The 15656-nt window shown below is 41.9% G+C and overlaps 1 protein-coding gene across 3 annotated transcripts in view; it reads left to right on the forward strand.

Moving 5' to 3' along the window:
* The window catches only part of DZANK1 (double zinc ribbon and ankyrin repeat domains 1), a 67034-nt gene that overhangs the window by 6376 nt on the left and 45002 nt on the right, over positions 1-15656 (forward strand). For all 3 annotated transcript variants that reach the window (XM_088477578.1, XM_088477577.1, XM_088477579.1), the window contains 6 exons: positions 1520-1637; positions 3742-3838; positions 8260-8384; positions 8622-8707; positions 11384-11501; positions 13548-13661. In XM_088477578.1, the coding sequence (XP_088333704.1) occupies positions 1520-1637; positions 3742-3838; positions 8260-8384; positions 8622-8707; positions 11384-11501; positions 13548-13661 (658 nt within the window). The remainder of the gene's footprint in view (positions 1-1519; positions 1638-3741; positions 3839-8259; positions 8385-8621; positions 8708-11383; positions 11502-13547; positions 13662-15656) is intronic.

The following is a 15656-nucleotide window of genomic DNA, read 5'->3' on the forward strand; positions in this document are numbered from 1 at the left end:
TTATACATTACTGCACACTAATTAACTACAGCACGTTTTTTCTGATGAGGCAAACGGTTATTTTGCGAAACGTGTACAATTCACTTCTGTTATTGAAGTGTCAGGAGAAAAATACGTCATTTGATCTAATAAATATTTACCATTTGGATAATTGCCTTGTTAAGGTCTCTAATTTATCATTTATCCTATAGATCAGGGGTGGGCGAACTTTTGGACTCTGTGATCTACAACCTTTTGTGATCTACCGAGCCTGAAAAAGGGGGCGTGGCATGCAGTAGGGGGCGTGATCTCTCAGCAAGGGGCGTGGGGTCTGTCCTGCCGAAATCACACATAGTACCCCTAATTCAAATTTCGCCACACAGTAGTGCAATCTCATTCACACTACATCACACATAGTGCCCCTGATACACATTACACCACATAGTAGTGTCCCTTATTCATGTTAAGACACACAGTAGTGTCCCTTATACACAATGCCCACAGTAGTGCCCCTTTACACATAATGCCCACAGAAGTAGTTCCCCTTATACAATGTCCACTGTAGTAGTTCCCCTTATGCAATGTCCACAGTAGTAGTGCCCCTTATGCAATACCCTCAGTAGTAGTGCTCTTTATACAATGCCACCAGTAGTAGTGCCCCTTATGCAGTGCCCCCAGTAGTAGTACCCCTTATGCAGTACCTGTAGTGCCCATTTTGCAGTGCCCCCAGTAGTGCTGCCCTTTATACAGTGCCCCTTACACATACAGACACACACACAACACTATACTTACATGAAGCCCCGCTTCTACTGCTCCTCCCGCTTGGCACTATGAGAGAGACGTCTGTCCCTCCACCCACTGCAGGAGCCGGATGGCGGAGACAGGAGTGAGCTCCAGCTGCCGCTGCAGAGAAGGAGCTGCTTGGTGCTCACTGGTAACAAAATCTCAGCGGGTGGATGGCAAATGGAGAAGGCAGCGGCAGCGTCTCTCCAGCCCGGCACCTTCCTGTGGCACAGGGCCGGCTAAGCAAATTGCGCTGGCTCTGGGTGCAGCAGCCACTAAGAAACTGCCTGACTCTTATTGGCTGCTGCTGGCTGCTCCGCGAATGTCCACGCAATCGACCGGTCAATCGCGATCAACGTTTTGGCCACCCCTGCTATAAATGGTACATTTGCACCCATGAGTGTCAATTCTTGCATTGCAATAAGCCCATATGGAGTAGCCTGCGAGTTGCAAGAACCGGCACAGTTCTGCGATTTTAGCCCAAAGATTTAAAGCAGCAATAATTTAAAAGACATAACCAACCTGGTTTTGCAGTTTAAATTATTGCTGATTTAAATTTATAGGCTAAATCGTCAGAAACACACTGGTTCCTGGAACTTCCAGGCTGTTACTCTTGGGCATACCGGGGTCATGTCCACTTATACTGACTTTAAGGAAAAATATATACTGTCATTTAAAAGTAATTAAATCATATTTTAGTTTAAATTGTTCACTGTTGTTTTGGGTATTGATGTCATCATGCATATTCCCTTTATAGAGATGGCAGAGAAAGTGGGACAGTGACCAAGGTGTTTATTGTACAATACGTTCCTCCAGATAAAGACTCATCAGATGAAGACAATGGTGAGAACTTCCTGAAAGAACTCACCAAACAGGTAACATATGCTATCAGGTTGAGGCATTGTAGCTTTGTTCTGCTTATCAAAGTGTGTTTGATGAGGGTCAGAGCATATTTTTTGTTATCGGTTAAATAATGATCTCCTGCTCATTCAGATGTTCACAGTCTGGACGACAACCTGTAGAAAATAATATCATTGGAATGTTCATATAGCAGCACTGGGCATTTCCAGAGATGCATCTGCTAATCTTGTAGGAAGGTGACTTATCCATTTATGGGATACAATAAGGGAAAGCAGGGTTGGATGTGACAGGGGCAGTGTCATAATGTGAGGATGGGAATAGAGGAAAACCACATTCTGGGGTAGATGTATGAAGCAGTGACAAGAGTGGGGAAGTGTGCCAGTGGAGAAGTTACCTATGGCAACCAATTAGCTTCTACCTATCATTTTATAGAATGTATTTGATAAATGCAACATCAAAGCTGATTGGTTGCCATGGGTAAGTCCTCCAATGGGACACTTATTTTATTATTATTTATTACCAGTTTTTTATATAGCGCACATTTGTTTTGCAGCGCTTTACAGAGAATATTTGGCCAGTGAACAGCTGAGATATACTGCACACTGAGATAAACAGAATTGCTGTATATCTGACACTACCAAATCACAGTGTCGCATAAGTAGAAGAGTCTATAGCAAATAGACATTTTTTAAGTATCGATGTATTGCAGGAACATATCATCGCGCCTCTACAGGTCTAGAACCAGTCTAGCCTGAGAATTACCAGTAATTAATAATCATTTTCCACTCTTTTCACTGCTTCATACATCTACCCCTCTGAGCGTTAGACCTACTGTCCTACTGAAAGATTGTGGTGCCCCTATATACAAAGCAAAGTTCATACATCCAACTTCTAGTATTTAGATTTAGGCGTAATACTGTCTTAAACAGGCTAAACACTGACCAACCCATCAGGAGGCGTAATTTCTGTCAGATTTGAATGTACATAGACATGTATGACAAGAACTGAAAGAACTGTATGCACGATGCTCAGGTTGAATACCTGGGTGAAAAAGAACATTATCGTGCTGCAACATACACGGTCAAAAGCTGCATTTACCATTCAACATCCCATGTCTCCCTTCCATAGTAGATTAGGATCAGCGTTATTTACCCATACATATGGTGACTTGCTGCCAATCAGCCAGGTATTAATCAGCCAAATTGAAGTGCATAAGGGCATTCATAGTCTTTGCAAAAATATATTGTTTAAGAGTTATTTACTGTTTGAACCATTGTTTTTCCTGGAATTAATTAATAAGTTTGGTGACAGTTTATTTAGTTAGATTTATTTTTATTGGTCAGTTTTAATTATAGCTTATACTGTATATTGTAATGTGTGATAGCTGTTTCCTGTGATGATGTAAAATCAGGATATGCATGGTGCATGGTGCATATGAATGGAGTTTTAGAGTATTGGCCAAATGTATATTTCACTTGGTGTGGAAGATCTTACTAAAATGATGTAATGTCAGTGCAGGAAAGTTCTCTGGGTAACTCTGAACAACAGCACTCTCAGGGCCTGATACAGACCCGCTCGCAAGCGCTATGCGCTTGCGAGCGGGTCGATGTTTGGCCACTGCGCATGCGCACACCAGAGCCGGCTCCTATGTGCGCATGCGCGAGACCAGGCTAGCGACGGTCGCTCCAGGTCTCGCACCAAACTCCGTTTTGGAGTTGGGCAGGGGGGGTGGCTGGCCAAACGGAGGCGTTCCAGACGGAACGCCTGCCGTTTGGGGGCGGCCCCACTGACATCACGAGTGATGTCAGTGATGAGCTTCCGGCTCTATTAAGAGCCAGAAGCTCACTGGGGCTTGTGGGAACGAGACCCTACCGCAATGGTCACGTCGCAAGCCCCGATGGTCGCGATCTTTGAGACCATCGCGACCATCACCTTGCCGCTAGCAATAGCTGTGGGTGGTCACGCACAGCTATGCGAGTGGCCAGGAGGCCGCACAACAAAGAAAAAAAAACCGCCCTGATTCAGAGCGTCCGGCTCTGATTCAGGCCCTCAGTACGGGCAGGTCAGTATGTAAGTTTGCAGGACATAATAAATAGCTGTAAATATCTGTACCTTTAGGACACTGACAATGTCTCATCTCCTGCCAAGATGAAGAAGAAAGATAGCATTTTACAGAGAAGTTTTGCTTGGGATGATTCTACACAAAGCTATAAAGGTAAAGATTTATAGTAATAACACTATAGTAGCTCATTTAACCCAGAGTATAGTAACTAATTGTACACTTTTCATTCTATATGTACATTTGTTTAATAACCTGGTGGAAAATTACAAATATGCTGCAATCTTTAGAGACCACACCAATCATAGGGTAAATGTAATAGGTTATGAGTTGCTGGCACTCGCATGTATTCAGTGAATTAGTCACTAGATTTAAAGCAGCAATAATTTACAAGGCATGACCGCACTGACCGAGGAGTGAACCCGGAAGTGCCAACGGAGTGTAGTTGCGTGTGAACGTCACTTTTTTTGTTGGGAAAAGAAAAAAGTTGAAAATGGTGGGACAAGGACTATATCTCCCATTGAATTGCAGCTAGAAAAATGGGAGCACCCACAGAAGTTATTGCCTAGTGATCAGTCCCCAAACCTGGCACCCACATTTGAAAGAGGGGGAATTCCCTGTCTTCAAATAGTAGAGTCCCTTGAAACATATTAGGCGGGATGCATGCAGTTTACAGAGTCCGTCCCCCCCCATAATAAACCTGGAAGTCCTTATATCACAAAGGACAGCTCTCATAATCTTATCTCATCAGGAGAGCTGTCCTTTCAGTTGTTACTCGCAATTGTTCAAGCAAACTGCATTACAAAATGTTACCATGCTTGTGATCAGTGGCAGGGTGCATCGTATGCAAAGTGCAATGCTTGATGCATCTTGCTCATTGTCTGACACTCATCTAAGATCAAACAAAAAATGGCAGCTGCTCAAATCAATCTGGTAGTACTCTTCAGGTGCATGAAAGGGAGGGGTCATACCAAGTAGAAAATAAAAAAGGGGGGGGTTAGCCCCCTATTATTCCTCAGCACACTGAATTGTACCTGCAACAATACATGAAGACTATATGGTGATAGAAATTCTGAGATATTAGTTGCATGCATTTGCAAATCCATGGGAAGCTGTTAGGCCACGTCACAGCTTCTCTGTTACTAGCAGTCCCTAACACTAAGGGGTTCACGTCCGGGTGCAGGGCACCCCAAAAAACATCCAGCCCAGGACTCTTCCCCCCCCCGCCCCTCCAGGGCATCACACGAAAATAGGGAAGAAGGGTGACAGTGAAGTGTAAAGTATAGAGGCCTTAATTGGTAAATATATTACATTGGGGGTGAGAGTTTGGGCGTAGGGCCCCCGGGGCTACTCTGGCTGGGCCTCTTCGGGGCATCATCACTTAATACACAAAGTAACTTTTCATATCTCCTTTTATGTTTGTTTTTTATTTATGTCATTTTTTCACATATATTTTAACCCTTTTTCAACACTTATTAATTAGTCTTACACATCTATACTTTAGACTTCACTGTCACCCTTCTTCCTTTTTTTGTGTAATGCCCAGGGGGGTCCTGGGCTGGACGTTTTTTGGGGTGCCATGTGCCCGACGTGAACCCCTTAGTGTTAGGGACTTCTAGTAACAGAGAAGCCATGACGTGGCCTAGCAGCCTCCCATGTATTTGCAAATGCATGCAACTAATATCTCTGAATTTCTATAACCATATAGTCTTCATGTATTGTTGCAGGTACAATTCAGTGTGCTGAGGAACAATAGGGGGCTGACCCCCCCCTTTTTTTCTACTCATCTATGATCACCATACAATGTTACCCAAAACTACTGAAAACATAAATTTTTCCATATATGAGCAGGAGGGCACTACATGTCCTCTTGAGCCCATAATTGCACCTATACATGTGTGGGCACCCACATTTTAAAGAGGTGAGTCCCCTCTTTCAAAGTATGTGGATTCTTTAGCAGCTTTTGTCTGGTGATCAACTATGTTGCAGTTTCTTGAAATTTCAATAAAAACACCTTTTTTGTTTAGTCACGTTTTATTTGACATGTTAGAAGGAGCAAAAAGACTAATGGTGTTTTTTGAAAATATAAAGGGGGGAATTCAACTGCCCACGATAATATTAAGTGCGTCAAAAACGGGACTTTACCGCATTTCAATTACTCTCTGATTTTACCGCACTAAAAATTCCCTTTTTTTTTGTCCGAAAACACATAGGATCCGGGATAAGTTCCTGGATCCATGTGTTTTCACGATTGCGGCAGTGAAAAAATGGCACTTGTCTGTTTTTTATTTTTTTGTAATTCACATTTTTATTTAATATTCAACAAACATTTCCACTACAACACTTAAATACAATATTTTTCCAAATATTTAGAATATATAAATATATATTTGTAAATACAAACCACAAATACACAAAAAAAAAGAAAAAAGATAAAGACGAGATAACAAACAGAAAAAAAAACTAAAAACTTGATTGATAGCTATTAGCAGTGGCTTCACTAGGAGGGCACAGGCCACACCGGGTAACACTATCTGAGGGAGTTCTGCTATTTTGGTGTCACCAAGCAGTGGTGATGGATGAAGCGCGCATGCGCACATCATCCACACTGTGCCCAGAGAGGCTGGGGCTGTCCCCAAAACATTATTCTACAGCGGACATGGCTTTGTGGGCATGAGGCCACGCCCTCTTTTGCGTGCGCCAAAGGCGCGTGCAAGGAGTGCAGAGGTGGCGATGACAAGGTGGGTAGACTCACTGGGTGACACTGCTTTTGGTGCTGTTTGCACTGGGTTATTTAACATCATTTAGATTGGATCACTCAAATAAACTTTGATCCTTGTTAGCAAACTTAAAGACACACTAACAATTAAATTTTTAAATTATTATTATCATTCATTTACATAGTTTCAATCATAATACATGCAAACAACTGGAGAACATACAAATGCCAAACAGATCAGGGTCAGGGTCTTGGTGAGAGTGGAACCCATGACCCCAGTGCTGTGAGACACTAATGCTAAACCCTGTCCCATACCTCCAAACATGACCCATTCCAGGAGGGACAAAATGCTCGGGTCCTGGACTTCCCTCTTATTTTATGATTGCAGTCACCTGTGTTGAAGTCGTTAATTATAAGTAAGGTGTTTCAACACAGGTGACGGCAATCAAGAGGGAAGTCCAAGAACAGAGCATTTTGTCCCTCCTGGAATGGGTCATGTTGGGAGGTATGCTGTCCCATCATAATTTTATATAATGAATGTATAAATAAATACATTTATGTACATATTATTTATACAGAAAGGCTATGTCTGGCCACAATAGCACTGAAATAGCACATTTGCAGCACCATCACTGTTTATTGTATTTACTTCACTTAAATATGTGTGGTAAAAATTCCTGCCCCTGCCCCACTTCTGTCTCTACCGCTCCCTTTCCAGAAAGAACATTTAAGACCCACTTATGTGATCACCAGCTATTTGCAACTTGCTGTCTCCAACAAAAAGGATCTTTATCCAAAGATAGACCATAAGAACAGGCATTTTCATAGTTGGCTTATGCATGACAAGTGCAACCATTTATCCCAGGAGATGGTACCCTTACCCTGATCTTGCCACAGTGTGGATTGCAAAATGGTCCAGCTAGATTGCAAAGGTTCTTGGTAGGCTACATGATCCAGTCACACAGCAAAGTTGGCCTGGGTTCAGTGGGTTGTGTTAGTGTAGAAAGAGAACATATGTAGAGTTATATGTGGACTGTGCAGTGGGTAGGTAATTGAGTAGAATAGGTTATGTGGGCAGCTCAGGAATTTTGTAAGCTTGTCTGAAGAGGTGAGTTTTCAGGGAATGCTTGAAGGTTTGGAGGCTAGAAGAAATCTGTGCGAGAGAGGGCATTCTACAGGGTTGGTGCAGCCCAACAAATGTCCTGTAAATGGGAGTAGGAAATGCGTGTGGATAAGAGATCTATTTCTTGCACAGAGCAGAGGAAGCAGTTGAGAGATATTCTTAGAAATGTATATTGGTGTAGTCTTGTTGATAGCCTTATACAGTATGTAAGTAGAAGTATTTTATATTAGATTCCGTAAAATTCAGGCAACCAGTGTAAGGATTGACCGAGCAGAGCAGCAGCAAAAGGACGTATTGCGAGGAAGAGTCTATACGCTGCATTCAATATGGATTATAGGGGTGAAAGTCTGTTTAGGGAAGACCAGTAAGGAGTCTATTACAATAATTGATGCGGGAGATAATGAGTGCATGAATTAAAGTTTCTGCAGTGTCTTGTATGAAATATGGACATATTCTGTATATGTGTAAAATGATTTGGATACAGACTGGATGTGAGGAGCAAGGGACAGTTCTGAGTCAAGGAAGACACCGAGGCAGCGGGTTTGAGGGGTAGGGTTTATTGTCGTGTTGTTGACAGAAATAGAGATGTCAGGTCTGTAACTACTGTTGTCTTGTGGGAATACTATTGAATCATACTAATGAACCATAATTTCTAATATCAGTACAGCAGTCTCTTACGTCATTGTACATTGTGTTTCTTATATATCTATTTGTACTAGTGCATTTCCCTTTCAGGTCATGAAACTGATGGGAGAACCAGCCACAGGTCAGTGACGGGACCAAGATTTATGAATAGTCGCCTAGGGAAGCCCATCCATGGAGAGGAACCAGTGTCTGTGCCTCAGACCCAGAGATCTCAGGTTAGTGCAGACTGGGACTGTGCAGTGAATTCTGGACATGTCACAGTGACTCATCAAACAGTGTTTCAGTAGTATCACATAAACCGCTTCAATGCATGGCCCTGATTAAGTGATAGTGACACTTACTATGAGCTTCCTCTCTAATTGAACAAAACTGTTTTTTTATGATACATTTGTTTGCTCTAAGCAATTTAGTGTAAAATAATTTCTATCTGTATAATTTACTCTTTATTGTAGCTGAATGATCCAGCAGACCCAATTGTTAGGAAGAGTCTGACAAGTACACAGAGCATGAGAATCCAGAGGGAAACTGATTTCCTGAAGTAAGTGCAGACAGCACAGCAATGTGTGTATATTTATATCATTCAGTCTGGGTAATTAGGCCACTCCGACAAGACACAAAGGGCTCATTTAGAGGTGGATGCATATGTGCTGTTTTGCGACTTGAACAACTCCAGAAGAGTGTTTCTTAAGCTGGGTACACACTGTGCCAATAGATCCGTCAACCGGTAGATCCGCTGACACGGCGGGCGATCAGAAAAGCTATACAGACTTACCGATCGGCCACTGGATATGTGCTCCCTGACATCATGACTAGGCGGGCATTTGAATTTGCCCACCCAGTTGAGCTGTCAGTCACTGGCGGTTCCTGCAGCAAGTGCACGGGCGGTCGGCTGACTGCCTGTACACACCAGCAGATGCACCAATATATCTGCAGATACAGTTTATATCGGCTGCAGATGCAAAATGTCTGTGAACGCTGTTCGGGCGTTCAATTGAACGGACGATATGTCGCCCAATGTGTACCCAGCTTTACCGAAGTGTACCAATGTGTATGTATGCCTGATGGAAGCATACTCAGTGCAGAAAGGGAATTCCCTATTTATATGCAATATAATGAAAACATGTTTTAATACATTATTATGTAGTGTACAGATAGAATAATGTTTAATTAATAAAAGCAAAACTCACAATTACCATATTACAAAATAGGACACTATCCCTTTAAAGATTAAGTGGGAATAGTCTTTTCTGCAGCATTCCATATGGAAATGATAAGGAAGTTGCCAAGTTAATGAATTGATGTTATGTAGATGAAGTGTAAGCTATGAACTACTCCTCGTAGACATATCTACGTCGTGTCCATGTCTAACTGAGTCGCTGTAATGAAAATGCCCTTACTATGCTGAGCCCATCTATGCCCCTTCCCTCATACTGCCTCTCCAGGCTTAAGGATAAGATACAGAAAAATCTGCATATGGATGTATGCATAGGTTTTGTGGGGTTGTACACAAATGTGTATATTCTGCAAAAATATACACGTTTGTCTTATTGGACAACTAAAGCTGGTTACACGCTGTGCTGACGGATCTGCCGATAGGCGGCTCTGCCGACACAGCGGCCGGTCAGGCAAGCTATACAGACTTACTGATCAGCAGCTTGATGTGTGTACCCTGACATCACAACTGGACGGGCTATTTGAAGTCACCCGCAGTCCCTGCAGCAAGTGTACGGGTGGGTGGCTGACCGCCCGTACACACAGCCGGATGCGCCAATATATCTGCATATATATCAACCATCTACTGTGCTGCAGAGCAGATGCAATATGTCTGTGAAAGACGTCGTTCACAGACATATCGGGAGTACACACCCGCCGTTGTGCTCGCGATATATCGAGCCAATGAAACGGCCAATATATCACCCAGCTTAATGTACAAGTGAATAGTCTGTCTCTACATTACACCTCAATGATAATTGCTTTTGTATTGTTTGTTTATTCATTTGAATACTCAGATCTGCAGATGTTCTGCACACAATGGTGTCTCTATCCCTTGTCCTGGTGTCTTTATATAGGCTTATCAGCTCGTTTAATCATGGTCACGTTTATTCCAGTACTTCTATCTTCTCAAATCTTAAAGGGACACTAGCACCAAGGCAAAGAAAACATTTTCTCTATTTGTGTACAGCAAGTCCTCACTGCAGGGCTGATACAAATCCGCTATAAAAACAAACAACAGGGTGGTCTTATTGTAACAGCTTTGCTGGGGTTATCTGTGGAAAACAATAGACTGATAAGTACAGAATAAACACCTATTGTGAACACACTGACTCCGAATTCCATACTTTACAGTACTGTCTAATGGTGGGTACACACTATACAGATATATCTGCAGATGATGGTCGTTCATACACACTGAATGGCCATCATCTGAGTCTGGCCGCGGGTCCCGGTGGCCAGGGGGTTCGTCCCTTCCCCCTCCCCGCAGCTGCCGGTGTGTGTGTGTGTGTGCGGGCGGTCTGCAGACATATCTGTCCATCGGCTGTGCAGCACAGCCAATGCGATATGTCGGTGAGTGATGACGTTCACCGACATATCGCGAGTACACACTGGCCGACGGGCAGCAGATATATTAGCTGATCAATTGATCGGCCAATATATCTGTCAGTGTGTACCCGGCTTAACTATATACATCAGAGTCAGGTACACTGTGGCTGTATAGCTGCTATGCTAGTACAGATCACATCACTTTGGGCATACTAAAGATGTGTCAGTACATTTGCATCAACATCATCAGGGCTAAATTAAATATGATATATAATCAAGTTCAGTGTAAAATCACTATATGACATTATAATAACAAGAATTTTCAGTATAATATATGTAATTAATTTAGAATTCCCTGCCCCTATGCTTATGGGATGAAAGCTAGGTAAATAGGAGTCGTTTTATGTTTTACATATACTGTACTGCTATCCTTGTTGCCTGCATTTTAGGTGGAAGTAGAATACCAAAATATAGATTTAATCATTATTTCCATATTAAAGACTACTATGCCGGGTTGCTGTCTCTCATTATCTCTGTCAATTTTCAATATATATTCTGAAACCTTTCCCAGATTCTCTATGTTCTTTATATGACAATTTTCCATCTCATGAGAGAATGTGATGTTTAACTTGTAGCAGGTAAACTCACTCCTGACGTTACCGTTACATTTTAGGTGTGCTCACTGCTTAGCCTCTCGCCCATCTGACCCATTTGCCCGCTTCTGCCAAGAATGTGGCTCTCCTGTACCACCTGTGCCTGGACGCCGCCTACCACCACCAGAGGGCGCTCAGGTTGTTATTGAAATGGTTACATTCTTACCTGCAATTGTGAATTACATGAAACTTTCTGCCATTGTAGGAAAATGTTTTCGAATAGCTGAATAATACTGTTTGTCTTCAAAATAGTTAAGTGTATGTGATAGTTACTCTTTTACCATGGATTTATTAGATCTTATATGATTTGGCATCAATCTTATTTCCGAAATTTTATAAAAAAAAACAAAAACGACTTATGGGCCTATGTATCAAGCTGTTTTTTACATATATTATGCAGAAACTGCAGTTTCTGCATAATTTGATGTATTATTCCTATGGACTAATGGCACAAAGCAGGAGATTTAACTGAAATGCTTATTAGCACTGCATATCGCAGTCCCCATTATTATCAATGGTCTGACCCCTATGTACTAAACTCCAAAAAGCAAAGGTTTTCAGAGTTTAGCCCCTGGTAGTTTACACCATCTTCTTATGAACTCTCTCTCACAGCCTCCAGCGGCTCTGGTTTTCTGTGAAAGACTTCTACAAATTGCCGGGGATATGACTCGCATGGACAGCGGTCACAGCAACCGCTGTCCCTACGAGTTCCCCTTTGTACATAGCTGGGATATTTTCATTAAAAATTGAAATATCCCCTGGTGATATGGATAGATAATAATCACGCTGGTCCGCGATTATTAGTACATTGACACCTATATAATTGCTTCAAAGTGATAATTTTATTTAAACTTCCTTTTGTTTCTAATGGTCAACATACTTATTTTCATACTTAGGATACATTAACTCTAGTTTTAAGAAAGTACAGCACTAAAGCCAATTTATACAAGCGTGTAAGGCTATAGTTTTCTCAATGTGTGGTTTTAGATCTCATATAGAACCTTCCTTGCAGGAATTGCACAATATTAAATGTTGGGCTAGCAGTCTCGAGTTCCATTGTGATGTTCTTTAAACTTTAGCTTGTAAATGTGACCATTATCATTACCTGTTGATTATATACAGCAGAGGCAGGTGTTTTGTGAGCTTGTCAAATGCTCTTATCTCATGCCTCAGTTATGTCACAGGTTTATAGTGTATTCACAGTCTGCCATCTCATAAATACTGTCTCATCCCACAAAATGGCTGCCTCAGTTATGTCACAGGTTCATAGTGAATTCATAGTCTGCCATCTCATAAATATTGTCTCATCTCACAAAATGGCTGCCTCAGTTATGTCACTGATGTCACTGGTTTATAGTGAATGGATAGACTTCTTTCTCATAAATATTATCTTATCCTACAAATTGGCTGCCTCAGTTATGTCACAGGTTCCTAGTGAATTGGCTGAATTCAGTAGCTGCCTGTGACTGTAAAAAAAAATGCTTATACAGTGTGTAAAAGACAAATACTGCTTAAGAAAGATCCAAACCTACCAGTATTATGCATCATAATTAACACATTTAAGGTGGTGGGTACTGTCCAGCAGTCGGTATTGAACCTCCCTGTGATTCATTAGGTGGTGCAAATTTGTAATGCAATTTAAAAACAAGTAGAGTACTCTGTATTTGACCCTGGCACTTCTCTTTGAGGAGCAACCAAATTGAAAGAACGTGGGACTTTGATGGGTGTAGCCACCTGGAGCTGGTAGGGAACAGTCATACTTGGCCAGCTATACTCTGATGTAATTTTAAAGTCCTTTGAACAACTTAAAACATAGTTTGAGGGAGTGTCGCTGGCGTGTTGCTGATAGTGGTTATGTTCATAGACGCAGAATCGCTCACATAGCAGGCCATACTCAGACGGACAATCTGCACCCGCCATAGTCGGTCCATGTGCAGGGATGTACGTCAGGGAAGGGATTTGTAGCTGCATTTGCATAAAGCCCTGGACGTGACTCAGACAAAAGACATACATGGACGCGTCCCTATGTTTATATACCTGAAATTGGAAATTGCATGATCTTGAAATCACTCCAATAGCTTTCAGAAAATCCCTTTTATTTGGTTGAAGATAAGTAATTAGGAGAACTTAACATGGTATTCTGCTCCATTTATATTCTGGCATTGATGTCTTATTTCCTTGCAGATGGGGTTGTGCGTGGAGTGCAGGACTATGGTCCCTATGAACACTCCGTCCTGTATTGTGTGTGAGGCACCACTGTTACCACAGATGCAGCCACAAGCCTCTATCCACCTTAAGGTGAGCTAAGCTAGGATCATGTGTCATTTCCTACTACAACCAATGTCAGTGTGTACGGAGAAATGGTCTTTTCAGTGTACTGAAGACCTGTATAAACCCACGTTTGATATTATTGTCACTTTGATATCTGCTCCATTTTATTGATAATTAGCACTTGTGCCAGTTTGTGAGGCTCTTCCTGAACTACAAGAGAAGTAGGAGTCTGCCACTGCAGCCTGGCATAGGCCTTGCCACAAAAATAAATAAGTCAGGCATTCAAAGTCACATGCAGCTTTCTTAAACGTTCTTTAGAGAAATATCACAGATAGGGGCAGATTCTGGGTCGTGAGCAAAGTAACTGAAGTTGTGCACAAATGCATGAAGTCGCTTCTGCACGTGCTGTATGCAGAACTCTGCATTTATATCCATGAATAGAGAGAGCCGTGCTATTCAGAATGAGCCCCATAATGGCAGTTGACATAAGCTGGAAAAAAAAGTTAGCAGTGAAAAAACCTTTTGTTCCTCTGTACGTCATGTGCCTGTATTTGTGCTGTTGTGCTTATCGCTATGGACCTGTGAATGCATTAGTGAAACAAGATATAATAATTTGTGGGGAAAAATGCATTGGAAAATGCAGCTGTATTGAATTCACTGGTATTGGAGAATTACCGGTTAAGTAGCCATTTGTAGCTGCTTTTTTTCTTAGCATATTTGTATAATGTATCTTTATCCCCTTTTATGTATCCAAGGATTTTATGCATTTTCACCCGCAAGACCACATCCCCTTTTCAGGCACTCACACATTGGGTGTCACCGACTCCAGTGACGCCACTACCTGCACAAACTGGACGGGATGTAATAGGGTGCGAGTACAAACTTGCACCGTCTCGCACAGTTTTGAATGTGCGAGTTTGTCCTACAACTCGCATATGTAATAGGTTTCGAGTTTGACTGGCATGTTAATTAAACTGCGTGTAAACTTACACCTTGTAATGTAGGTGAACTTGCTTGTAATGCGACTTTTATTACAAGGTGCGAGTTAAAGAGAAGCCTTCACAGATCAGTGAGATTCGTGAAGGCTTCTGTGTGCAAAAGCTATTAAATTGTTAAAATAAAAACAAAAGATGAAGTGGGGTTTTCCCCTAAAAGCATAACCAACATTGGGCTGTGTGAGCTAGTCCTGGTTGTGAAAATACTGGGGGAAAAAGACGTAGGGGTACCTAGTATTTTCAACAACCAGCTCAGTGAGCTGGTCCTGGTTGTGGAAAGGGTTCCCCTGTATTAGCCACAACCAGCACCAGACTCTTTCTAGCAGGAGTGTAATGCCACAGCCGTGGGACCCGCTCCACGGGGTCCCCCAGCCAAAGCATTCAACATTTCACGCTAGTCAGCCCAGGCCGGTGGTCCCCCCTCTCCGTGGCACCCCAGGCCTGGGATGATAGCCTGGAGCTATCCACGGCACCCCTGGGCAGTGGGTGTAATAAATAGTTTAAATAATATTGTCCTTTACAGGGGAACTATATGATTGTGTGTACCCAGCTTTAGTCTGTACTTGTGTATCCTGTTGTAAATTGTATCCCCTAGTGCGACTATATCACCTTGTGGCATCTTATAAATAAAAGATAATATTAATATAAGTCCTAATTACTATTTTTGGGGTAGTTGTGTTGCTGTCCTAATTACTTAAATATTGCTTTATAACAGTAACCACATATATTATTACTAATTGGAGAAGCATCCGGCAAAACTAAGGGGCCGGTTTCCTGTCCTTATTTGATTATTATTGTTACATTTATGGGATTATTGTTACATCTATGGGTAATTATATATTGTTTTAAAGAACTTTGAAATAATTGATCACATCAATATTAATATTGGTACCTCAATTAATGTGCATTATTATCTAGCAGTGATAGTGACTGAGATAAGTGAGCTTTTACATTCCAAATTCCATTACCATAATTCTTTGTCTGGACTTAAAACACACTAAAGCAGCAATTTCTGCCATCGGACCAC

This window comes from Taudactylus pleione, unplaced genomic scaffold (genome assembly GCF_031769625.1).
Source record: "Taudactylus pleione unplaced genomic scaffold, aTauple2 ptg000201l, whole genome shotgun sequence".
In the NCBI taxonomy this organism is placed as follows: Eukaryota; Metazoa; Chordata; class Amphibia; order Anura; family Myobatrachidae; genus Taudactylus; species Taudactylus pleione.